At 37.9% G+C, this 27,267-nt stretch overlaps 2 protein-coding genes across 5 annotated transcripts in view; one reads left to right on the top strand and one right to left on the bottom strand.

Moving 5' to 3' along the window:
• The window catches only part of SLC5A12 (solute carrier family 5 member 12), a 45,984-nt gene extending 44,876 nt beyond the window's left edge, over positions 1–1,108 (top strand). For all 4 annotated transcript variants that reach the window (XM_042233299.2, XM_042233298.2, XM_004016352.6 and 1 more), the window contains one exon: positions 494–1,108. In XM_042233299.2, the coding sequence (XP_042089233.1) occupies positions 494–640 (147 nt within the window). In that variant the 3' untranslated portion in view covers positions 641–1,108. The remainder of the gene's footprint in view (positions 1–493) is intronic.
• An 11,104-nt stretch (positions 1,109–12,212) lies between these two features.
• ANO3 (anoctamin 3) overlaps positions 12,213–27,267 on the bottom strand; it is a 455,605-nt gene continuing 440,550 nt past the window's right edge. The window contains exons 23-27 of the mRNA XM_027979573.3: positions 27,095–27,247; positions 25,838–25,985; positions 21,179–21,259; positions 20,900–21,005; positions 12,213–15,463 (exon numbers count right to left, since the gene is read on the bottom strand). Coding sequence (XP_027835374.2) covers positions 15,281–15,463; positions 20,900–21,005; positions 21,179–21,259; positions 25,838–25,985; positions 27,095–27,247 — 671 coding nt within the window. The 3' untranslated portion in view covers positions 12,213–15,280. The remainder of the gene's footprint in view (positions 15,464–20,899; positions 21,006–21,178; positions 21,260–25,837; positions 25,986–27,094; positions 27,248–27,267) is intronic.

The raw sequence follows: 27,267 nt of genomic DNA, 5'->3' as shown, positions 1-27,267 counted from the left end.
TGTACTAGAGACATAAATGTCTTCATGCCATACACTGATGCATTGTGCAATGCAATTACTGGCTCAGTTGTGTCCGACTCTTTGTGACCCCAAGGACTGTAGCCCGTCAGGATCCTCTGTCCATGGGATTTTCTAGGCAAGAATACTGGTGTGGGTAGCTATTCCCTTCTCCAAGGGATCTTCCCAACCTAGGGATCGAACCTGGGTATCCTGCATTGCAGGCAGACTCTTTACTGTCTGGGCCACCAGCTCACTAAACTGCTCTGTTTTTATTATTATGATTATTATCATCATTAGAAATGGTACCTACATGGACTGAGGCATCAAAGCTACCAATTAGGAAGTGCCCTGGGTCAGAGTTATTTGTGCTATTTTCATATTTGTCTGTCTTTCTTTTCTTTTTCAAAAGGGGAGGTGTAAGCAAGATTCCCTCAGTTTGATTTGGGATACATTAAGACTGTCCCACTAATATGTATCTTTCTATTTTCCTCAGGAAAACCTTGAGAATGGCAGTACCTGGAAACAAGGGGCTGAATCTGTCTTACAAAACGGCCTCAAGCAAGAAAGCCTGGTTCCAGGCTATGATCCCAAGGACAAAAGCTATGACAACATGGCTTTAGAGAAGATTACCCATTTCTAAGGCAACACACACACACGATACACAGATACACACAGTCCACATACTTCTTTCCTAATGTTTAGTGGCTTCCCTGGTGGCTCAGACAGTAAAGAATCCGCCTGCAATGCGGGAGACCTGGGTTCAGTCCCTGGGTTGGAAAGACTCCCTGGAAGAAGGCATGGAAACCCACTCCAGTATTCTTGCCTAGAGAATCCTCATGGTGGGCTAAGCCTGGTGGGCTATAGTCCATGGGGTCAGACACAACTGAGCGACTAAGCACATTGGTTAGTAGACTTTGTAGTTGCCACTACTAGAAGACAGGTTTGTCTAATGTGTATTTATATTATTTATGACCACAAATAAAATGAATGTTCCCCAGAATATTCTGAAGATTATTCTTTGGAAGATTCCACTTTCAGGTGAGAAAAAATAGACAAGCCTTAAGCGCCCCAGCAACTTTCTTTTTTAATAAATTTGGGCTTGACTTCATCAGAGTGCAAGAATCAGTCTCTTTGCTTTGTATTATATAAGACTCCAGGAACTATGTGTGTTTGTTGGTTGGCTGGGTATTTTTTTTTTTTTGTGGGGGGGAGTTATTTTTTTAGCCATCAAATATCCTGGAGTTTGAGCTTCCCTGGTAGCTCAGCTGGTAAAGAATCTGTCTGCAATGCAGGAGACCCCAGTTCAATTCCTGGGTCAGGAAGATGCCCTGGAGAAGGGATAGGCTACCCACTCCAGTACTCTTGGGCTTCCCTAGTGTCTCAGCTGGTAAAGAATCTGCCTGCAATGTGGGAGACCTGGGTTCAATCCCTGGGTTGGGAAGATCTTCTGGAGAAGGAAACAGCTACCCACTCCAGTCTTCTTGCCTGGAGAATCCCCATGGACAGAGGAGCCTGGGGTGCTGCAGTCCATGGGGTCTCAAAGAGTCAGACAAGACTGAGCGACTAAGCACACACAGCACATACATGTTGGATTCTGCAGGAGGAGAGATGCATATTAAATGCTTCCCTGACACTGTACATAAAACAAGGGAATGACGTCCACCCCTACCCCCATAGCTTACACATATGCAGATATGTCGCATGCCTTCACCCTTCAGGGGCAGTGGGAACACAACTGCTCTTAGTCCTTCCCACAACCCACCCACACACCTTTAAGTCCTTATCTAGTCATTCTTGCTATTACAGCTGTCCTGACCAAGCCTTCAAATTAATTTTGCTCAACACGAGGAGAGACTGGTGTGTCTGATAAATGGGAACAATTATAACGAGATACTCTGCTCCCTTTATGTTCTTAGTGTAGCATTCTTCTTCTCTTCTACCCCCATACAGTGAAACATGCACTCTGTGCTCAGTAGGAAGTCTGCAGTCTTCTTTTTTCCATGCATGCATGACCGCTCATTTGTTCAGTTGTGTCTGACTCTTTGTGACCCTATGGACCACAGCCAGCCAGGCTTCTCTTTCCATGGAAGTTTTCAGGCAAGAATACTGGAGTGGGTTGCCATTTCCTACTGCAGGGGACCTTTCTGACCCTGTCTCTGTTGTCTCCTGCATTCCAGCATCTCCTGCATTCGCAGGCGGATTCTTTACTACAGAGCTGGGTAAAGAGCAAAGGCCCCAGTAGGAAGCTGTTAGGACAGTATTGTGCAAAAGAAACTTACAGATAGCTTACCAACCCACAGTGGATTTCAAGAGATGCTAGGTGCCTTGCCCATGGGATTCCAACTTTGTTCCTTCAGCTCGTATCTGCAAGCTAACTGTGATCCATCGGGTTAAGGAGATGGAAGTAAAGACCCTAGTAGTTGAATTCTAGAAAATAATTGTTAAAGTTCTGGAGTGAGAGGAGACTATAGATCAAAAAGTGAATTAACAAATGGAGAGTGAATCAAGCTTTTTGGAAGAAGCAAAGAAAGCAAATCCTTAAAGGGTTAAAAAGAACCAGTGCCATAGATGCTAGATCAAGGAAAGATAATAGAAAACAAACTGATGTCTGTTAGGTGCATTAGGTCAGGGGCCAGGTATTTATTTTGGTGGCCAGGTAAGATGAAGGCCTAGAACAAGTATGTCAGCAAAATAAGGAGAAATGGTTCAAATAAGTAAGGATAAGGAGTCCAGAGGCTGTGTTGTGTCAATGTTACCCAAGAGGAGAAAACTTCAAAAGAAGCAGAAGATGGGGGGAAATTATGTAAACAGTGCTTATTAATAGGGAGATAAACTAGAAAGAAGGGAAAAGAATCAATAGAGGAATTTAAAATATAGCTGGAGTTTATGTCATAGTCCATTGCTTGCCTTCTCTTCTCCAGTTTCAAACAGGAGGGGAAATAATGGGAGAGGAAGAGAAAATTGGGCTATGGTATAAAAGAGAGATGAGAAAAATACATTTTGAAAAGAGGAGGAAAGAAGGGAAAGGAAGTACATTGGAGAAAATAATATGAAAATGAGAAGGAAAAGAATTACTAAAAACATTTTTGAAGTACAGCATGTTAATGAAGGTATTGATCTAAGGATTTGTAAATTGAAAATTGCAACTATTTTCCAAATGAGTTAGTGGTTAAAACATTCTTATCAATTAGAACTTGAAAAAATACATTAGGTGAATGTTGAAATCTGGGCCAAACCTCATTGGCTCAGTTAATGGGACAGAGAAGGAAAAAAAATCTGAGGATAAGAATTAGATTAACAGTAGCTCTATCTATAAAGAGATATCCCTGGTGGCTCAGTGGTAAAGAACCCACCTGCCAATTCAGGAGCCATAGGAGATGTGAGTTCTATCCCTGGGTGGGGAAGATCCCCTGGAGGAGGAAATGGCAACCCACTCCAGTATTCTTGCCTGGAAAATTCCATGGACAAAGGAGTTTGGCAGGCTACAGTGCATGGGGTCCCAAAAAGTTAGACACAACTGAGCATGCACACTATAAATACATATAAATATATAGATGTATGTGTATATATATATATATATATATATATAGTAGCTATATATATGAACTTCAGAACTTCACTTGGAATTCTGCAAAACTAAAAGGTATCCTATATTTTTCCATTTTACTCCCATATTCTCTTACAAAGTTTACTCACAAATTCTCCTACAGATATTTCACTAGCTTACTACTTTCCCAGAAAGTTTTTGGATCCTTTTTCAGTCACTAATTCTTTCACCTGGAGTGTTACCAAAATATAAAATGACTTACTTGCACATTGAAAATAATATTTATCATAAAAATATCTCTGTCTTCTCTCATGTGATTGAACCTATGGCATTCTGAGGTCACATTTCAAGAAATTTTAGAGGTCAATATAGGGATCACACCTAATTCTTCCCAAAAGAACAGGTGAAAAATCCAAAAGCAGATGGGGATCCACAGGAAAGCCATCTTCCACAGTGCACAGAAACCACATGTGCTGTGCAGTGAAGCAGACAGGCACTACAAGGGCAAGGTAAACAGATTTGCCTGGTTACTCATAGCACACCTCTGCTGCCTCACTCCTCCCTAAGGAATGTCAGCTCAGAGTTGCGTCAAGGCCGCTGGTGCAGTATAAAGTCTGCCCAGGGCTAAGTTCAAAGCCATAAAAATGGGTTACACTTGTGGTTGGTTTTGCCACAGAATGAACAGGGTATTTGCAATAAGGGGGCAATGAATGATGAGCTCCGACTGCTGCTGCTGCTAAGTCACTTCAGTCGTGTCTGATTCTGTACGATCCCATAGACAGCGGCCTACCAGGCTCCTACATCCATGGGATTTTCCAGGCAAGAGTACTGGAGTGGGGTGCCATTGCCTTCTCCTGATGAGCTCCTAGGATGGCCTAAAATGTGCCAAATTTGATTCCAGTCTCTTATCTGTTAAACACACCCACAGATATTGGTAAAAATGGAACAGAATGTCTTCAATGCCTCTTTCACTCATTTGGAATGATTTCATTTTGATGACTGACATTTTCTTTGTCACCAATTGGAGCAAGGAGTACAGATTCTTGATTGAGGTGAGGGATTGGAGTCAAAGGGCTTCAGGTATAAATGTAAGTTCCAACAAAAATTATCTTGATAATCTTGGGCAAGACTTTCTGACCTTTATTCACAAATTAAAAGGAGCAAAACTGTCCCTACTTAATAGAATTGTTGCGAGGATTTACAGAGGTAAATCATCTGAAGTAGTTAGCACAGTGACTGAACTGTGTGTAACATTCAATGCCTGTTAGTCTGCAGTGCACGAAGCAGATGGTACCCATTCCAGTATTCCTTTTAAATTAAATTGGTTTACTGTTTCCCTTTAGGATTTTCAAGACACATAATGCTGAGTTCAATTGAAATATGATCTTCCAGAGAGTAACTTTTCTAAAGGTCCTAAATTCTTAAAAACAGAAAAAAAAATACTGTTCTAAAGATGGACAAGTTTTTTATTGAAAAGTATAATATTCATATCTATGATTTAAGTAATACATTTATAAGTATAAACTTTGATAAGTAAACAGCATTTCAACCCCAGTTTGCCACTCAATGCACAGTTAATAGCAAGTTTAGTTGTCTAATCAAAGCAACAGTTAGAACTGGACGTGGAACAGAGTGATTCCAAATAGGAAAAGGAGGACGTCAGGACCGTATATTGTCGCCCTGCTTATTTAACTTACATGCAGAGTACAACATGAGAAATGCTGGGCTGGAGGAAGCACAAGCTGGAATCAAGATTGCCAGGAGAAATAGCAATAAGCTCAGATATGCAGATGACACCACCTCTATGGCAGAAAGTGAAGAACTAAAGAGCCTCTTGATGAAAGTGAAAGAGGAGAGTGAAAAAGTTGGCTTAAAGCTCAACATTCAGAAAACTAAGATCATGGCATCAGTCCCATCACTTCATGGCAAATAGATGGGAAAACAGTGAAAACAGTGGCTGACTTTATTTTGGGGGGCTCCAATATCACTGCAGATGATGATTGCAGCCATGAAATTAAAAGACACTTCTCCTTGGAAGGGAAGTAATAACCAACCTAAACAGCATATTAAAAAGCAGAGACATTACTTTGTCAACAAAGGTCCATCTAGTCAAGGCTATGGTTTTTCTAGTGTTCATGTATGGAGAAGTGAGATTTGGATTATACAGCAAGCTGAGCACTGAATAATTGATGCTTTTGAACTGTGGTGTTGGAGAAGACTCTTGAGAGTCCCTTGGACTGCAAGGAGATCCAGCCAGTCCATCCTAAAGGAGATCAGTCCTGGGTGTTCATTGGAAGGACTGATGTTGAAGCTGAAACTCCAATACTTTGGCCACCTGACGTGACAAGCTGACTCATTTGAAAAGACCCTGATGCTGGGAAAGAGTGAAGGCAGGAGGAGAAGGGAACAACAGAGGATGAGGTTGTTGAATGGCATCACCAACTCGATGGACCTGGGTTTGAGTGGACTCTGGGGGTTGGTGATGGGCACGGAGACCTGGTGTGCTGTGGTTCATGGGGTCGCAAAGAGTTGGACACAACTGAGCAACTGAACTGAACTGAAACAACAGTGGAAAGGTGGGGGGGGAGACTTTTCCTTTTGTTTAATTCAAATAAATTTTCTTTAGTATAAATTTCATTATTTTGTGATTTTATGGTGTTATACCATTTCTTTCTAAAATAAAAAGAAATAAACCACAGATCGGGGGCTTGCAACCAGTATTTCAAAGATAGTATTATTGAAATGTTTTTATGGTAATTTGAATCTTAATCAAGCATTATTACCAAGATCAGATCAGTAAATTAAAAAAAGGAGTCTCCCTTTAATTGTTCTTTTAGAAATAAATTGCTTTAAAATTAGTAATAGACATTTTAGCTCTTTCTATGTACATTTGAATATTTAAAAATCTAATGTGCTCAGTCTCAGTTTTGTAACAACTAGGTTTCCTATAGAGTTAACCTCTTTTATCCAGTATTCATAACCTTGAAGTAAAATCTATTTTCAAACAAATTGTAATTGATATTACAAATGATGTATATTAAAATGATATAAAACTTTAAATTAAGCAAGAATAACTAGTAATCAATTGTAATCACCTAGTGGTTATTTTTATTTGCAATTCTTGGAAAGAGTTAATGACATTATTTTCTCCTCCATTCCAATCTTTTGACCCATCTAATTTAGATTTGCAAACACTTATATGAGTAACAAACACTCATAAGCCCAATTTTCTTTTGTTGTACCTTTGGTGTTTGAAATATCAAGTTATCTTCACCAGACAGACATAAGGTTATAAATATTTGGCTACCTAATACAAAATCACCCTCACATGGGATGTCAAGATATCAGTACCCTTTCTTATTGGACTCTAATGACAAATTAGAAAAATAACCCTACTCTATAATGGAAACAGTTGGTTAATAATAATGCTTCTGTACATCAACAGGAAATTTAAGATGATGTTTTTGTATTTCCAAAAGTGTACACAGATTTTTCACAGAGCCTTGGAATACCACTCAATTTAATGCCATATTTGTATAACTAGTTAATTTTAAGGGAAAAAATGCCTATAGAATAAGAATAGATATACATAATGAAAATACATAATTATTTTAATTATATCTTCTAAAAACAAATGCAGATTGAAGTGCATTCAAACTTCGATATTCAAGCTGGTTTTAGAAAAGGCAGAAGAACCAGAGATCAAATTGCCAACATCCACTGGATCATCAAAAAAGCAAGAGAGTTCCAGAAAAACATCTATTTCTCCTTTATTGACTATGACAAAGCCTTTGACTGTGTTGATCACAATAAACTGTGGAAAATTCCAAAAGAGATGGGCATACCAGACCACCTGACCTGCCTCTTGAGAAACCTATATGCAGGTCAGGAAGCAACAGTTAGAACTGGACATGGAACAACAGAGTAGTTCCAAAGAGGAAAAGGAGTACATCAAGGCTGTATATTGTCACCCTGCTTATTTAACTTATATGCAGAGTACATCATGAGAAATGCTGGGCTGGAGAAAGCACAAGCTGGAATCAAGATTGCCAGGAGAAATAGCAATAACCTCAGATATGCAGATGACACCACCCTTATGGCAGAGATTGAAGCACTAAAGAGCCTCTTGATGAAAGTGAAAGAGGAGAGTGAAAAAGTTGGCTTAAAGCTCAACATTCAGAAAACTAAGATCATGGCATCAGTCCCATCACTTCATGGCAAACAGTTGGGAAAACAGTGAACACAGTGTCAGACTTTATTTTGGGGGGCTCCAAAATCACTGCAGATGGTGATTGCAGCCATGAAATTAAAAGACGCTTACTCCTTGGGAGGAAAGTTATGACCAGCTTAGACAAGATATTAAAAAGGAGAGACATCACTTTTCCAACAAAGGTCCATCTAGTCAAGGCTAGGGTTTTTCCAGTGGTCACGTATAGATGTGAGAGTTGGACTATACAGAAAGCTGAGCACCGAATAATTGATGCTTTTGAACTGTGGTGTTGGAGAAGACTCTTGAGAGTCCCTTGAACTGCAAGGAGATCCAACCAGTCCATTCTAAAGATCAGTCGTGGGTGTTCATTGGAAGGACTGATGTTGAAGCTGAAACTCCAATACTCTGGCCACCTGATGTGATGAGCTGACTCATTTGAAAAGACCCTGATGCTGGGAAAGATTGAGGGCAGGAGGAGAAGGGGGAGACAGAGGATGAGATTGTTGGATGCCATCACTGACTCAATGGACATGGGTTTGGGTGGACTCCAGGAGTTGGTGATGGACAGGGAGGCCTGGCTTGCTGCGATTCATGGGAATCGCACAGAGTCGGACATGACTGAGCAACTGAACTGACTGCCTGACTGACTAGGGTCAGGAGTGGGATGAAACAATTATCTTCTCTAAAATCTTCTATTTAAACAACATAGTAAGGCAGGTCAACCAAGTGAGCAAGCTAACATATGTCAAAATAAGATCTGACATATTGTTATAAAACATGACTTCTTTTTCAGTGTTTTGGATAATGCCTGTAATATCTGGGCTACCCAGGGCTACATATACACATACACACACACACACACAGACAGAGAAATAAACATTAAAGGGATTTTATGACAATAAAATTGGTTACTATAAGTAAAGAAAAGCAAATATAATGGTGGTAGTATTTATGGACATGACTTGTTTGTCCTCAGGAATTTCTATAAGCAACAATTCATCTCTTTATTAAAGCAAGCGTATGCTCAGGTATTCACAACACAGTTCCCAATTATGGAGTCTGCTTCAACACATTTGAAAAACTAAGAATAAATTTCATGTAGTATATTGATTTCATGCCACTATAACTGCCATGTAAGAAAATAAATAAGCAATCCCCAAATTGCTTATTTGTAGCAGTATAATATAGTCAGGCAGAATTTGTAGAGAATTGAGCAATCAGACAATATTGTTGACCGATTCAGAATCTACATGATAAAGGCTTATGAATCTTTATTGTTCACTTTCTTTAATAATGTCGACCTTCTCTCAATTATGGTATCTTTGGGAAGATACCATCTAAAAAACTTATTCTATCTCAACAGAGCAAAGAATTTCTTAACTGGCTTTAAAGTTTCTTATGAGAGTTTGGTGGAGAAGGCAATAGCAACCCACTCCAGTACTCTTGCCTGGCAAATCCCATGGATGGAGGAGCCTAGTAGGCTGCAGTCCATGGGGTCGCTAGAAGTCGGACACGACTGAGCGACTTCACTTTCACTCTTCACTTTCATGCATTGGAGTAGGAAATGGCAACCCACTCCAGTGTTCTTGCCTGGAGAATCCCAGGGACGGCAGAGCCTGGTGGGTTGCCGTCTCTGGGGTGGCACAGAGTTGGACATGACTGAAGCAACTTAGCAGCAGCAGCAGCATGACAGTCTGGAATGTTTAAAGATTAATAATCACTATTGTTAAGATTCATATTTTAAGATTTTAAGCATTTTCAGAGCAAAAGTTGAGAGTAAAAAGAAAAAAAGTGATATTTATAATCATCAGGCTAAATATATGGCTAAATCATCAGGCTCAATATATGTAATTCTCATATTGAGAACAAAAATGTTTGGAGAAATCCAGTCTTTCTCTTTTGGCCTTCCCCAAATTCCCCCAATTACAGGACTCTAATAGTTCTTTCCTACATGAAAATTACACTATAGACGCCAACCACCATTCCAGGAAGATAAAATTTTTCACTTAATTGCATTTTCATCTTCAGTGTTGAAAACTGAAATGATTATTCTTTAACTAGAGTTGTCACTGAAATCTAAGCTTACTAGATTTAGCTTCATGACTTAAAATAGAAAAAAAAAAAAAAGAAAACAAGACCATAAACCCTCCATTTCTTCTTCATATTAAAAGATGAACTAAATTGAAATTGTTTTTTAGTCAGAAAGAAGGCAGAGTGTACTGACAGCAGATACTGAATCAGGATCTGCAAAACAGCCATTTTTGCTTCTGTAGGCAAGTCCCATTGTGCCCCTGCCCACCATTCTCAGAACACTGCTTCCATAAGTATCTTTGCTATCAAAGTTTACTGATCATTCAATTCTCCCTTTTCTCACTTACAGAACAGCACCCAAAAAAAGTATAATATGTCAAAATCAGCAAGACAATCTGCTCATATTTTTTTGTTAGAAAAGATATTAAATTTGGTCTGAAGTGTTTACCTGGCAGCATTGAGGGATACTGACAAAATAATTACAAAAATTTTCAGGCAGCTTAAATACCACAGGGGGTTAGCTATCCACATGACAATCATTTTTGTGGGGAATTATCAAAATGGACCTCATTAAGTTTTGTTTTCAGCTAATAACTTTAAGAAATGTTTGTTTTCTGAAAAACAGAGCAAAGATAATGCTTTTCCCGCAGAGAGAGAACTGAGAGCGAACAAATATCCTGAATAAGTCAATGCTAGCATATGTATGAAACTATCATCCTCTTCCTTCTTAGGGAAAGATGTAAAGATGAGCCCACCTAGCTGACTGTCCTGTCTACTGTACAAGGCTCCCACTTTGTGGGTAGTTATACATGGAACTGATGTTAAAGCTGAAACTCCAGTACTTCGGCCACCTCATGCGAAGAGTTGAGTCATTGGAAAAGACCCTGATGCTGGGAGGGATTGGAGGCAGGAGGAGAAGGGGACGACAGAGGATGAGATGGCTGGATGGCATCACCGACTCCATGGACATGAGTTTGAGTAAACTCTGGGAGTTGGTGATGGACAGGGAGGCCTGGCGTGCTGCAGTTCATGGGGTCGCAAAGAGTTGGACACGACTGAGCAACTGAACTGAACTGAACTGATACATGGAACAGTTGCTTTTTTTTTCCCCTCAGGGAGAATGTGCTGGAGCACACATTGATACCATCATAAAGTAGTAAGGCAGGAGGTATAGATGTCTTTTTTCCTCAATGTGATAGTCTAGGAAATTGGATCTGGTCTCAGATAGGAGTCTCTTCTCCAAATCTGCCTGCTTTCATCTTACTTTCCTGAAAACATGTCTTGTGGATGTGGCTAGGATGCAGTGCTCTAATATCTGTGTTCTCCAGGAAGAAAACCATTTAATGCGGTCATGGATATCATTTCTGAGATGAACACAGCTGACAAGTACTCTTGAAGGTTCCTTAACACCACTACAAGTATATGAATCCTAGCTAGCGAGAACCTACACTGATTAGTGATTCAAGAGCAGGCCAAATCAGTCTTCAGACTATATTTTGTTGACACATTTCATTTTGAATAGAAATGTCTATATGGGAATGCCCACCTTTCCACTAGAAGCTGGGTTTTCTAAGCCATTCCTAAAATGTTTTATTTTGAGCTACTGAGGATAACAGGAAGGATATAAGAGGTTCACTGATGCTCTGGATAAAACTTAAAATTGTTTTCAGAGCTTGTTATAATACTAAGATTTGGGGGAAAATAAAAGTATCAGATGAATGTAACAGGACTGAGTTAGGCATATCTCACAGAGAGTAAGTGCTCACTGGTTTTTACAGAATAAAATGAATTCCTAGTCCTGTGTGTGAGTGCACCCATTCACACACACATACACACACATATACACAAACACATCACACTCTTGGCTTATGTCTCCCTGTTACCAACTGATAGACTAATCAAGTCAGCCTTATCAGTTAAGCAACTCTTTTCACAACCTGGATTTTCAATTTGCATCATCAAATTGAGAGAAAAAAATGGGCAATTTGGTGGCTTCTTGTTGACAGCAGGCTCAATTTGTCCTCCTTCGTTGGCATGAATTATAATCTCTGCTAAACTTCCTGTTCTAAGGAGGTTTTAATGGTGACTGATAGAGCCAGTGCAAGTGTAAAAAAAAAAAAAAAGAAAGAGAAAATGCTTCTGTGTGACAAGATCAAGCTTCCTCTCCCATCTTTGCTAACACAAAGCACTATTAGGATCAATGTGGTACTCCGTCTGCACTATAATATGAGGAAATGCCTTGAAGATGACAATGAGTTTATTAGAAGACAAAGAGTCAAAACTTTTCAAGAGTGGGGAAGGGCCCAAAGAAAAGGAAACTATTGCCTTGGAGACTATCCCCTCTTGCCATACACACTCAACAATTCCCAGCTTCAAATTTAGAAAACAAATAGGATTAAATTAACATGCATATTATAGAAAAAATACCATCTCACATGAAAATTTATTGAGTGAAAAAGATTGCTTTTTATCGCATTCTACAACAGATTGTGCTAAGAGTCATTTTGGAAGAATATGCAGCATTCAGAAGTTGTATCTCCTCATGCAGTCACTCAGGCACATTTTATCTCAAAGTGCGTGCACAGACTCAGACAACTGCAAACAATTTCAGCTATAACCTAGAGCGATTTTCCACACCCTGTACAATGAAAATGCTACAGCCTGGCGCAACTTGTCAAGGCTGAGAGCATGCACATATATGTATATATTAGTTATCTGCTTGAAAAGACAACAATTTAGAATAAGAAAATATATAAGCAGCATTCATGTAATACAGAATTCCTGAGAATAGTGTGTTATATAAATCTTTGAGAAATAATTTGTATTCATATGAAAACCATGATATAAAATATTTCTGTCAACTAAAGCTCAGTTGTCTAAAACTTATATACTGTGAGGGGCTGTCAATATTTTGCTGTCAACAATGATGAAGATATAACTAGATTTTACTGCATTGATTCACAAAAGGAGAATTTCAGATAATTTTTTCATTCTCTATTTTTCCATCGATTTCAAAAATATCAGAGAAGGCATTTCCTAAATCAATGTATTACAATTTTTATTAAAAATACCTTTTTCTTTTCATATTATTCCCACTAGGCATCAATACGATTTTATATGGTTATATAAAAATAACAGAAAGAGACAAATTCTCAAGGGCACAGCTATCCGTATTCTTTACTATAAGGCAAATATCTTTGCCTTGCATCCCTAATTGTAAAAGGACATAAATGTCAGGTTCATTTATGTCTTCAATAAGCATAGAGAGTATTTATCCTCAGGCATGTGTATACATTTAACCAACAAAGAAAAGGAAATGTAGATGCTACAAAATGGAAGTATTTAAAGTTTCTTTGTGCAGTTAGTACAATCAGTTACTGTGAATAGGCAGGTGGCAGAAAAAAAAACCTCTCTGGAATCTGAATGGAATTCCCTTGAGAGTCTGAAGTTCTTCCTCTTGCTTAGAATCAGAGGGCAGGTAGGGAAGTAAGTATTTTTGACAAAAAGCAACCAATCACTGTGATTTATTTATCTCTGGAGAGAAAGAAGTTAAACTAACATAAAACAAAACAAAAAACACTTCCATTGTTAACATTTTTTAAATAGTGAAGATAAACTTTATGATTTTTCTTGCTAGAGAAACCCTTGCATATACACAAAGTAGTTTTATTTCCATTGGGTTTAATCTGGTCTTTATAAATTTTGGAAATAACTGTACCTTTAAACAACACACAAAAAAATCACATATGTCTATGAATGCATGATTGCATACGGGCTTCTCTGGTGGCTCAGTGATAAAGAGTCTGCCTGTCAATGTGCAAGATTTCGGTTCAATCCCTGGGTAGGGAAGATCCCATGGAGAAGGAAATGGCAAACCCCTTCAATATTTTTGCCTGGAGAATCCCATGGACAGAGAAGCCTGGCAGGCTACAGTCCATGAGGTCTCAAAAATTGGGCATGACTTAGCAACTGAACCACAACCACCATGATTATGCATGCCTCATCCCATTCCCAGAAGAAGAAAATTGAGATTAGCTTTGTTTTGCAAGAAAAAGTATCTTGATTTCTACTATATATTTTCTTAATTCAACTCTTTTCTTTTTTCCCATCCTGCCCCCGTAGTTTATGCCTCCACCAGACTTTCTTTATTTGAATGCTTCCTCCAACATCAGTCTGTGAACATTCATGCTCACAGAGTTCAGAGAAACAGCAACTCCACAACAAGCAAAAACAGTATCTTTCACAATCAATTTGACTTTGTTTCTTCTGAGTTTTCAAAAATAAACCAAATCAATCTACCAAAGAAATAACAGAAAACTCCCTTCAGTGATGAAGAGAAAGTAAAATTCAAAAAACTGTGTTATTCTACAAATAATATAAATTTATATTCATGCATTGTTTTCATCAGCTCACGAGCAAGAGTGCACGTTGTTGGAAAAGCTTACGTGTTGCAAAGCATCTGGCTTCTGTTTTCCTGAATAAACAAGCTACAATGGAATACTGTATAACTGGTCTCAGAGCTGCATGAATTGTATTAATTACTTGTGTTCCGTATTGCAAGGTGCAAAAGTACAAGGAAAATCAATATATTTACAGCATTTCAAGTTATTCGGTGAGAACTGTAATAAATCAGGGAGGTGGAAATTAAGTATACTATAAAACAGCCTTCCACAGTAAAATATGGATTCATTATCTTCTAAACGATATGAGAATGAAAATCCATATTTTATAACAATATGACTCCACTGGACTTTAGTAAAGGAGAAAAAAAGGCAGTGAAAGTGAATCTGCTAATAATAAAACAGATTTGAATGCGGCCAATGCAATAGAGTATTATTTCAATGAATGGTGTTCTTTTTGGAGTCTTAGATTTTTGGTTTGACTACTGAAGTTGTGCAACTCTTCAACTGCATAGTCAGTGAAAAACAACATGAATTTCCTGTGACACAGATCCAAAAATCCCAGCAAGAAACAAAGGAAATTCCTATAAAACAGTAAGTTGAAGGGACACGGAGTTCTGGCAGCAAAGACAATAACTGATTTGTCATTTCTTGGTAAGTAGCTCAACTCAACCTAAGGTTCCAAAGTCAGATTAGTGTGCACATGAGGACCACATGATATTTTAAGTCATGCCTGACTTGTGTACATTTACATGGAAATCTGTCATTAGAAACCTCATCATCACCCTCCCTAGTATACTGTGTTGATGGAAGGTGGAGGTTTCCAAACACACAACTCCCTGAGGCTGGTTCTGAGAATTAGACCCTGGCTTCCTGCAATGTCAATCTAAGCATTTTTTTTAAGGTCGTGAGCCATTTTTCTTCTTCCCTAGAAGACTGGATATTTCAAATCCAGAGATGGCTGTGATATATTTCCAAATATCATATTATACATGTGGTTTGCCAGGTATGCCTTCCTCTTAGATCCCACCTAGAATTATAATTTGCCATCACGTCCACTAACAGTATTGCCCCCATTGGGCAACAGATCCACTAAGGCCATTCATGGTGAACAGGGTGACCACTTTTTCTCCGCTGCTGTTGCAAGTGTTCTAGTTCAGCCTCGTACATCATTTCTTGGACTAAGTACTTCTCCCGCCTTATTCGGTCATATAGGTTCTTTGGTACATCTGGAATCAGGTATGCGATGAAAGACTTGATCCCAAAAACAAGGTGCTGAAAGGTTAAGAGGAGAAAGTACATTTTCAACGATTCTGAAATGCTAATTATAAACCAAAATAGTCACGAACAATGCTATGTTTGCCTTACAATCAAGCATCAGAACTCAGTATGTACCATCTAGAATATTTTGGGGATATTTCAGGGATATCCTAAAACTATATTGGAGATACATTTATTGCCTTCCATCTAATAAGTATTACAACAAAAACGTGTTGATGTCAGCTTACAAACACTGAATGAGTCTGACATGCACACCCATAAAACCTTTATATACTATGCAATACTGCTATGATATGCATTGTCATACATGGATAAGAAAGACCATACACAGGGAAAATTCCTGCATTATAAGATGTTATAAGACACAGTGTATGAACCATACAGAATACAGTGAAGCTGTGAAGCTGAGTTTGGACTCAACCCCCAACATACACATTTTTCAGAATTTCTACTCTATTAAAATCATATATTATTATAACTGCTCTAAAAATCTTATCTTTATCAACATTTAGTCTATGATAAAATATATTATACTAAAATAAACTGATAAAAGTATTGCATTAAAAAAAAGCAGGAACAAAAATCAAAAGGTAATATGTCTGTGATTAAAAGTACAGATGTTGAATGAAATTGCATTTGAATCTTACTCCAACACTCTTAGCTGTGTAACCTTATGCAAATCACTTATGTTCTCGATGTCTCAGCTCTAAAATGATGCTAATATTGGTAACTTTTAAAGGTTGGTATAAGAATTAAAAGAGCAAATATATGTGAAAAGTTCAAAGGTGTGCTTGGTACAGTATAAACACTGCTTAAATAGTACCTTCAACTATTATAAATGCATCTTTTTTCTTTTCCCATGAATAATAGGTCTTTTAATTTCTCGTTAAAAATAATCTGATTGATAGAGTTAGGATGATCTGTAGAAAAGAACCCATTCACTAATTTAAATTGTAACAAATGTTTCTAATTTTTACTTCTGTGCTCTTGAGTCACATTGATTAAAAAAAAATCTGACTGATAGAGTTAGGATGATCTGTAGAAAAGAACCCATTCACTTGAAGGACTTAGGACTTAATCTCTCTGTGGAAAGGAAAAAGGTACTTTTAACTGGGCTTGCTGTACGTGTCCAGGGAAATAGCACTGCATAGTAAATCATAGAAATGCAAGTCATACTTTCCCATAGACAAGCAGATCAAGAGTTTCTTTCCTGACCAAATACTTGATATGCACAGAATATCCAGCAATGTGACTCAAGAGCACAGAAGTAAAAATTAGAAACATTTCTTACAGTTTAAATTAGTAAGCAGGAATATGCTCCAAGTCCTATGTGGTTCAGTCATTCAGTCATTTCTGACTCTTTGTGACTCTAAGGACTGCAGCATGCTAGGCTTCCCTGTCCTTCACCATTTCCTGGAGCTTGCTCAAACTCATGTCCATTGAGTTGGTGATGTCATCCAACCATCTCATCTTCCGCCACCCTCTTCTTCTGTTGCCCTCAGTCTTTCCCATCATCAGGGTCTTTTCCAGTGAGTCAGCTCTTCACTTCTCAAAAAGCCAAAGTATTGGAGCTTCAGCTTCAGCATCAGTCCTTCCAGTGAATATTCAGGGTTAATTCCCTTTAGGATTGACTGGTTTGCTCTCCTTGCAGTCCAAGGGACTCTCAGGAGTCTTATCCAGCACCACAGTTCCAAAGCATCAATTCTTTGGCACTCAGGCTTCTTTATGGTCCAAATCTCATATCTGTAAATGACTACTGGAAAAACCATAGCTTTGACTATATGGACCTTTGCCTTCAAAGTGGTGTCTCTGCTTTTTAATACGCTGTCTAGGTTTGTCATAGCTTTTCTTCCAAAGAGGAAGCGTCTTTTAATTTCATGGCTGCAATCACCATCTGCAGTGATTTTGGAGCCCCCCAAAATTATAATCTGTCACTGTTTCCACATGAAGTGATGGGATTGGATGCCATGATCTCCAAGTCCTATACAAAAGTAATAAATGAACCTACAAATTGATTCTCAGAAATTGATATGCAAGTATGGCTTAATACTAAAAAGGAAATCTTTTTTAAGTTAGATTTTAATACCCATTTATCAAGGCACTGTCACAACCAGTAACAGATGACAATTTTCTTAAAGTGATAGAGTTTATCTTAAAAAACCTACAGCAGATAATATACTTTAAAAAAATCAGAGGTATTACCATTGAAGATGGAAACAAGACATGGTTGTTCACACTGCTCCTATTCAACATCCTATTGAATTGAATAGGATCCTATCCCATTTCCAGCTATAGAGTAAGGCAAACAAAAGCAATGAAACTTTGGAATTCAAGATGCAAAACTGTTGTTATTTGCAACTGGTATTTTCATTTGAAAAGACAATTCACCAGATTTACCAGACAGAATACTAGAACTTAAACAAGGAGGTATGATCATCTTAAAAACACTATTAGCATTCCAGCAAAAATCAAGCAAATCATGTAAGAAAGGTTAAGATAGTATTCATAACAGCAATGAAAAACATCCATAAATTTTATAGAAATTAAAAGGGAAAAATAGCAAAAGAATATTTAAAACTCTATTAAAGGAATAGAACAATTTGAATAAATTCCATGTTCATTAATGAAACAACAGAGATTTTATAAATAAGTCAAAATTTGATTTCTACAAATGTAATTCTAACCAAAGTCTTTGCTCAATATTTGAAGGAACCTGATAAACAGTTTATATGAATGACTAATAATTCCAAATAGCTATGAAAATTTTTTAAATTAAGAGAAAATGTGGCAGGAATGGAAGGACACTTGCTTTATCAGATATGAAATATTTAAATATTGCATTTGTATAGTGCAATAGTGATCCAGTTACAGACAGAGTGATAACTCAAAATACTGAGATCAGAGATATACCTGTGACAATATAGGAGCTTGAAATGCTTGAAATATAACAGAGATGGTTTTACAAGTCAGTGGATAGAAAATAGATTATTTAGTAAATTGCAGTGCAAAAATTATTTTACTATATGGAGAATAAAAAAATAACTTTTTCTTTCAGACTCTATAAGAACTCTAGGTATCTTAAAGACATGTGATAGGTAAGACTATAGAGTTAATAGTAAAATGTAGTAGAATACCTTTTTGAATTGGAGGTAAGGAAAGTGTCCTAAATAAGCAATACAGAATAAGCTCACACCATGAAAAGTAAACAATTATGGGCTTGACTACATCAAAACGAACATTATCTGCTTACAGGTAAGACTAATAGGTTGTGGACAAAAAGTGATATCTGCTATGTATATAACTGGTTAAGATTAATATGTAAAATAGATAAGGAAATCATAAAATTTGTTAACAAATACACTGGAAACACAATCCAAAATGGACCAAAGTTATAATACACTTACAAAAAAAGGAAGCCTACGTGGCTTTCTAGTACTAAAAGTGATGGTCAGTGCTATTAATAAACAAGTTATAACAAAAAAATTAAAGCAAAATATTACCTTACTCTTTTACAACTGCAAAATATTAGAAATCAGATACTGTGAAAATCTGGTGAAAATCCAGGAGAATTTTGAAGAGCACTCTCTCAGTATTATTATACATGAAACCAAGTATGCATATAAACTAACAATTCCACACCTGAGTAAAATATTCCTTAAAAACCCTTAAATGTGTTTACAAGATAACATGTCCAATAGTCTTAATAATAGACACATTGAGGTAGAGAATTATTGTAGGTCTAAGTACCTATCTTAAGGAGCATATGGTATTTAATTTTGATGAAATATCATAAGTGACAAAATAAATTACAGATCTCATGGATAGATGTCTCTCTAGATCTGAAAAAGTACAATGGCAAAAGATAACATGAGTTATTACATAATACCATTGAAGTAATTCTGGAAAATAGTACTTTAAGTAATACTATACACACATAGACACACACATACATATATTTATAAACAAACATATATTCAAATAAAGACGTGGAACATCTTCCACAGAAGAAGAGAGAGTGGGTGCTTATGGAAGGAGTGGGTAGCAGGGAATGAAAAGAGAGGGGGAAAAAAGAAGGCATCATTGGTGTCATGGATCCATGATGGTAGGTTGCTGGTAACTGAGGCATTTAATTAAGTTCTTAACTGTATCAGGCTGGCTATATTTTAAGCAAGGCAATGATACTGGAGCTTCTCTAAATTTCTTCCCAAGACTACAATCTAGTATTATTGCATCACTGTGATCATCAAAATCTGTGCAATTTTTATAAAAGTGTTCTCAGGCATAAATTACTGAATTATTTGTATGCTTATACAAATACATATGATTAACTATAATTAGCATTGATTGTTCAGAAGATAATCTCTCCATCCGATGAATAAAATGGGTCCTTTTGTCAGATTATGAAAATCATTCTTTCCTTTTTAAATTTGGTTACTATGGTGCTCATAACTAAGTTGAAGTACAGTTGATTTATAATGCTGTGTTAGCTTCAGGTATAAAGCAAAGTGACTGAGTTATATATATATACATATACATCTAGTTTTTCAGATTCTTTTACCTTCTAGGTTATTATAAAATATTGAATATAGTTTTCTATGCTATATAGTAGGTCATTTTTGGTCATCTATTTGATATATAGTAATAGACTCTTGAGAGTCCCTTGGACTGCAAGGAGATCCAACCAGTTCATTCTAAAAGAGATCAACCCTGGGATTTCTTTTGGAAGGAATGATGCTAAAGCTGAAGCTCCAGTACTTTGGCCACCTCATGGGAAGAGTTGACTCATTGGAAAAGATTCTGATGCTGGGAGGGATTGGGGGAAGGAGGAAAGTGGGGTGACAGAGGATGAGATGGCTGGATGGCATCACCAACTTGATGGACATGAGTTTGAATGAACTCTGGGAGTTGGTGATGGACAGGGAGGCCTGGCGTGCTGCAATTCATGGGGTCGCAAAGACTTGGACACGACTGAGCAACTGAACTGAACTGAACTGAATATGTATATGTTAATTCCAAACTTCTAATTTATCCCCCTCTTTCTCCTTTAGTAACTATACATTTGTCTTCTATGTCTGTGAGTTTGTTTCTGTTTTATAAATAAATTTATTTGTTCACTTTTTAGATTCCACAAATAAGTGAAATATATTTGTCTTTCTCTGTCTGGCTTACTTCACTAAGTGTGATAATATGTAGGCCCATCATGGACCTAGAGATTATCCTAGTTTTCTGGTATAAACACTCTTTAACTAACATTATTCATCCCTTGCTTTTTTTGTACTTGTCACCGTGGTTTCATTGTATTTAAATCTTTTACAGGTACATAGTCAGCTCCAGTTTTGGAAGTCACTGAGAAACTGAGCTCAAAAAGACAATTAATGTATCAGTTGGAAAAGTGTTTATCTACAGTAATTTTATCAGCCTGTGACTAACCTCAAACACAATAATGAAGGCCAATCTAGCAGCGAGGATATGCCAGTATTGTAGGGTGAATTCATAGGGTTTGGAACTCCAAGGAGGACCTCTGTAGTCTCGGTACCTAAAATCCACAAAAACAGAGTTTGGAGAATAGAGATCAAGATGTGAAGATCCCAAATGTTCTTTATTTGCCAAAACTTCAAAATGACAATTTCAATGGGCCCATTAACATGTTGAATGGAGGAGATGGAATGGTGAAAGCAACAAGAAAAGACAGCTATAATTTTAAAGTACCTGCAATACCCAGATTTTCCTATGCCAAGTTCACTCAGGTCAAAGAAGGATAGGCTATTGTTGACATATCCTGTTAAACAACTGAAAAGAAAAGAAAGCATCATGTGACTCAGATTCATAAATTTCTAATCCAACTCCTTCATTACAAATGATGGGGTTTAATAAGTGCAGTTATGCCATTCTTTCTAATTATAAACTCCAAGCAACTCAGCTCTCTGATTCTATTCCCTGACTCACTATACCTGTGATTATACCTTAATGAGACCAACTCTTGCCTGCGATTTCCCTGCAATAGTTTCTGTCTTGCCCTATCACCTGGCTTATATTTTGTTAAGTGTTCACTGCAAAGAGTCGGACACAACTGAGCGACTGAACTGAATTGAACTGAACTGAACTGATGCAGTGGGCAGGTTTCCCTGGTGGTTCAGGCGCAGGGGGATTGACTCTCATTGCCAGCAGCCCCAGTATTCTTGCCTGGAGAATCCCACAGACAGCAGAGCCTGGCAGGCTACAGCCCATGGGGTTGCAGAGCTGGACACGACTGAAGCGACTTAGCATGCAAGCATGCATATCAATTGATATTTACCGCATTAGAAATTGAAAGAGAAATTTAGAAAATATTTATGTTAACTCATTGTAAATAACTATCAAATCCATTCAAATAATATAAAAACACATTTGAAAAATATATATTCCAAAAGAAAAAATTGGAGTGAGAGATGACACAGATTTACATGTTTGCAAAATACCTTAATATCTGCCTTAATAGAAGACAGGTAAGATTGAAAGCAGGAAGAGAAGGGGACAACAGATGATGGGATGGATCACTGACTCAATGGACATGAGTTTGAGCAAGCTCCAGGAGATGGTGAAGGACAGGAAAGCTTGGCGTGCTGCAGTCCACGGGGTCGCAAAGAATCAGACACGACTGAGCCACTGAACAGCAACAAGATACTCATGTGTGCCCCATCGTGTCCAACTCTTTCGACTCCGTGGACTGTAGTCCACTAGGCTCCTCTGTCCGTGGGATTTCCCAGGCAAGAATTCTGGAGTGGGTTGCCATTTTCTCCTCCAGTGGATCTTCTTAACTCAGAGATTGAACCCAAGTTTCTTGGGTCTCCTGCATTGGCAGGTGGATTCTTTACCACTTGAATCACCTTGGGATACCTGCATTAAATCTGCTGCAATGTGTTGTTTTTGTTGAAAGTTAAGTAGAAAATCTGGCCTCGTACGGATTAACTAGTTGGAAAAAAGAAGACTACTTTAATATTTCAGATAAATGTCAGTATTTTTCTTTGGTATTCCACCAAAGCCCTACCTATGGTAATTTCTCAAATTTTGTTGCAAAGTGGAATCTTAAAGTTTCAATGAACTTTCACATATATTGTTTCATAACAGGTCTATCTTGCAGTCTGAATTCATCATTTATCCAAGCATGATTCTCTGATATCAAATAGGGGCCATTTGGAGAATATCTTTTCCCTAAATCAGGGGTCCCCAACCTCTGGGCCACAGACTGGTACCTGTCAGATCAGCAGTAGCATTAGATTGGAAATAAAGTGCACAATAAATGTAATGCACTTGAATCATCCCAAACCATCCCTCCTCTCCCAGGTCTTGAAAAACTGTCTGCCACAAAACTGGCCCCTGGGACTGCTGCTTATGCAGATATCCCATGTGTTGATTTATTTTTTCCTGAAGAGCATGAAAAGCACAATTGTTAATATCACCACTGATTTTTATCAGAAAAAATAAATACTGGGAAACTCTCAAGCCCAACAAACATTCTTGATTATTTTCCTTAAAATGACAAGCTAGTTTTGTGCATTTTATAAAAGAGTGTTTGCTAAATACCCAAGTCGGAATACTCATAGTTTGTTTGGTAATTGTTCTTTGTCTGGCAATTGTTGAAAAACATGCTGGTTTGGTATGCAGCTCCAACAATCACGCAGGTGCTCTCTGACACTCCCATCACACTTCAGGGTATAGCACAAGTGCTTCATGCACACTTTGTGCTTTGTCAGATAGAATATTGAGAAAACATTTATTCAAGGGTAGAGACTTGATACAATTAATAATTATTACTGCTTTATCAAAGATATTTTGAAATGTCTTTGTTGTTGTTCAGTTGCTAAGTCATGTCCAACTCTTTGTGACCCTATGTACTGCAGCACGCCAGGCATCCCTATCTTTCACTACCTCCTGGAGTTTGCTCAAATTCATGTCCATTGAGTCGGTAGTGGTGTTCAACCATCTGAAATTTTGTACTGGCATCTTAAAAATGGTGACTGTAGTGAGAAATACAATCATTACTAGTAGTTTTTGGTGCCACTGCTTTGAGTGATGCAAAGCCACCAAAAATTTTTATCCACCAGTGCTTTTGTACCATCTGTGCAGACTTCAATGTGATAAAGAAAGCAAATAGTATCTTAGTATTATTATGAAAATAGTATTGACCTCATGAACACTGAAGAAGACATGCAGGCCACAAACTGAGAACCTGCCTGGAACATAACGTTGTTAGAGCTTGGGTTTGAGTGCCCATTTATCTTATTCTAAACCTCCAAATATTGACTGTAGGATCCCACTGACTTCTCCCCACCTCCCTGTCCATCCTAGACCTAATAATTTATCATTTCAGCTGATCTCTTGCCAACATTCTCCTCTCCACTGCCATCTTGCCCTTTTGCCCTCTTGCTCTAGAAATCTCCAATCTGAATGACGGTACTCCAATTTAGCTGCTAAGCATATCCAGAGAAAATTAAATACAGGTAGCCCTTGTGAATGTGTGGTTTCAACCTCACATAAGTTCACCACATCTCTCCTTGAAATGATTCTGCATCCCTAGTCACTGCTTATGGAGAAGGGGTCATATGCTGACTAAGTGAAAAGTCGGGACTGGAATGTAAAATAGCTGATGCCCAGCCAATCTCATTCTCATCTGCCGCTAGGTGGCAGTAAAGACACTAACAAACAATGCCTGTGAGGAAGAGGGCTGCCAATTGTGCTATGTATTTCAAATCTTTCCTGCTTCTAGACCATTTTGAATTAAGAAAAAAGGGACTTTGTGATTTTTCACTGCTAATATTAAAACCTTCTTTTTCAGTGTTTCGTGTTTTACAGTTCATAAAATATTACCTCAGACATCATTTCTGAAACAAAGTTCCAGATTGATGATGCGCCTTTTAGTAAGAAGCAAAGTTAATACTTAAGTCTAGGGAGTTTGACTTCAAGTCAACAATCTCTTGACAAGACTCTAAAATATAAAATAAAATCTCATGTATTTATTACCTCTCTTTGAAAAATTGAGATATTTGTTTGTGTTGAGAAAGGCACTGCAATGTTCTGAGACAAATTAGTTCATCAGCAGAACTAAGAGCTGATGTCTTCCTAACCAGGACTCAGCCTGCTGGGGCGCAAGTCCTGTACCTAGATAAGATGCAAGCCCAGAGCTGCTCTTGAAGGGAGGAGAGGCAGCTTCTCCTATCACTACTAATCACCTATCACTACTTTCATGCCTAAAGCTACCCTCTAGCTAAAAATTCCAGTTTCTCTCCCTTTCATTCTTCCCTAACACACATTTTCAAGAAGGAAAGATCTGGAAAGTCCATGTCCCTTAAGGCAGTGGTTCCATTAATAAAATGAGAAATTTTGTTCCCCAGGGACCATTTTGTGATGATTGGAGACATCAGTGGTTGTCACAACTCGGGGAGCAGGGAGGTTGCTTTTCGTATCCACTGGGTAGAGGCCATGGGTGCTGCTAAACATCGTAAGATAATTCCCCTCCTAATCAAAAACAGAATTATCTGCTCTACAGTGTCAATAGTGCAGAGGTCAAGAAACTATGGAAGTATTGATTTAAATTTTAATGAAAAAGAAAAAGGAGGCAGGTCTAGGGTATCCTTTTCTGCATCCTTAAAATCTCCAGCAGTAAATTCCTTTAGAAAAATCTCTTATATAGCTGACAGTTTCTTTACATTCTGCATCTCCTCGCAAACTAGTTTAATTCCCTTCAGTAATCCAATTAACTATTATGGGCCTCAATTTCCTGATAGCTCAGTTGGTAAAGAATCCACCTGCAATGCAGGAGACCCCGATTTGATTCCTAGGCTGGGAAGATCCACTGGAGAAGGGATAGGTTACCCATGCCAGTATTCTTGGGCTTCTCTTTTGGTTCAGAGGGTAGAGAATCTGCCTGCAATGTGTGAGACCTGGGTTTGATCCCTGGGTTGGGAAGATCCCCTAGAGAAGGAAACAGCTACTCACTCCAGTATTCTGGCCTGGAGAATTCCATGGACTGTATAGTCCGTGGGGTTGCAAAGAGTCAGACAGACTGAACGACTTTCATATCACTTCACTTCATAGACAGAAAATTGCACTGGATGGTTTTTAAGGTCTCTCCTGGTTTTATATCTGACTTCTAAATACATTATAATGTTTTTACCATTTTAATGCTGGTGATGAATTTACACAGAAAGTCATAGAGAGACTCTAAAATTATTTGCTGTAAAACACTGTTGCACTTTTTATCCCACTTGGTTTCATCTAATAAACATAGAAAAACAATGATCAGAAACATTACCCTTAATGGTCACAGAACAAAACTGCCCAGTAAGTTCTGTTTAATGACAAGCATAAAATGTGTAACGTTAACCTTACCTTTCACTATATTCAAAATGAGTTGCACAGGGGCCATATTTGTATTCATAGACGAAACGTGGGATGTAATCAGATGTTATAGCAATTACAAAAGCATTAGTGATCACAGCCAATATACCGATTCCTTCAAGAATTCCATACCAGATGCCTAGTGGGAGAAAGATAAAAGACAGCGAATAAACAGAAAAAACAGAAAATCCTTTAGTTTTCCAACCTTTAACTTGGAAAAGATGTTTTAGTTATGCTGGAACCAAGTATTGTGAAAGTGTTACTTGCTCAGTTGTCTCTGACTCCTTGGGACCCCGTAGACTATAGCCTACCAGGTTCCTCTGTCCGTAGAATTCTCCAGGCAAGGACACTGGAGTGAGTAGCCATTCTCTTCTCCAGAGGATCTTCCTGACCCAGGGATCGAACCCAGGTCTCCCACACTGCAGACAGATCTTCACCGTCTGAGTCACCAGAGAAGCCGCTGTTGGAACCAAGCTCTGTCCACTATTTATTTTCTAAGGATGGTGTATATCTCACTACAGATATTACAGCTACCAAATACTTTCTATAGAGAGGAGGAAGATCCCATCTACAGAGATTTGAAAATTAGAAGATTGTTGGAATTGGTTTTTATTTTTAACAATGAGATATGGCATAGATGCTTAAGATTCTTCAAAGCCTATATATAGAACTTGATTAGTACTTAAACCAATAAAAATATAGTAGTACTTCATTGTGTGAACCCCAAAATATCTGCATTCACTATGAGTTTTGCCTTTATCTTTGTCAAAAACGTTTTTGATGTAAAAATATTAAAAAGTAAAACTAGTTTAGTGTCAAGATCTGGAAATCATTGGTTTCTTAAGAAGCAGAAAATGTCAACCGATCTGGGATTACATAGATACACGAAACAGGCTTTGAAATTGTATATCATCAACAGAGTACTGATTTTGGTCAAAACTGATGTTTTCAAATAGGGTTAAAATTAACTTTAAAAAACAATGATATGAAAAAATAAGTCCTAGAAAGGTATATATGACATCCTTTACAGTTACAAACAAGTTTACGAAATAGCAATGCTCAGTAAGAACTTACTCTCAGGCAAGAGTTATAAATAAAATTACTCTCATTTCATTCTTTTGTTAATGAAAACAGTTTCGTTATGTTTGGAAGGGAGCCCCAGCAATAGAAACACATATGATGCTAAGTAAGATCAAGCCACCACTTGGCCTTAGCAATGCAAAAACCCATGTAGTTCCTGAATCTTACCTATGTCGGTTGCTCGGGCTGGCAAAGGCCTCCGCCACTGGGTGACAAATTTGTATGCATCCAGCCTGATTTCGATGATATTGTTTAACAAGGCCAAAAGGGGGGCCAGAGGAAAAGCTGCAACGAAGATGGTGGTAAAACCAAACTGCAAAACTGTAAAGGCAGAGAGTTAG

This window comes from Ovis aries, chromosome 15 (genome assembly GCF_016772045.2).
Source record: "Ovis aries strain OAR_USU_Benz2616 breed Rambouillet chromosome 15, ARS-UI_Ramb_v3.0, whole genome shotgun sequence".
In the NCBI taxonomy this organism is placed as follows: domain Eukaryota; kingdom Metazoa; phylum Chordata; class Mammalia; order Artiodactyla; family Bovidae; genus Ovis; species Ovis aries.
This window is presented reverse-complemented; position numbering and strand designations above follow the sequence as displayed.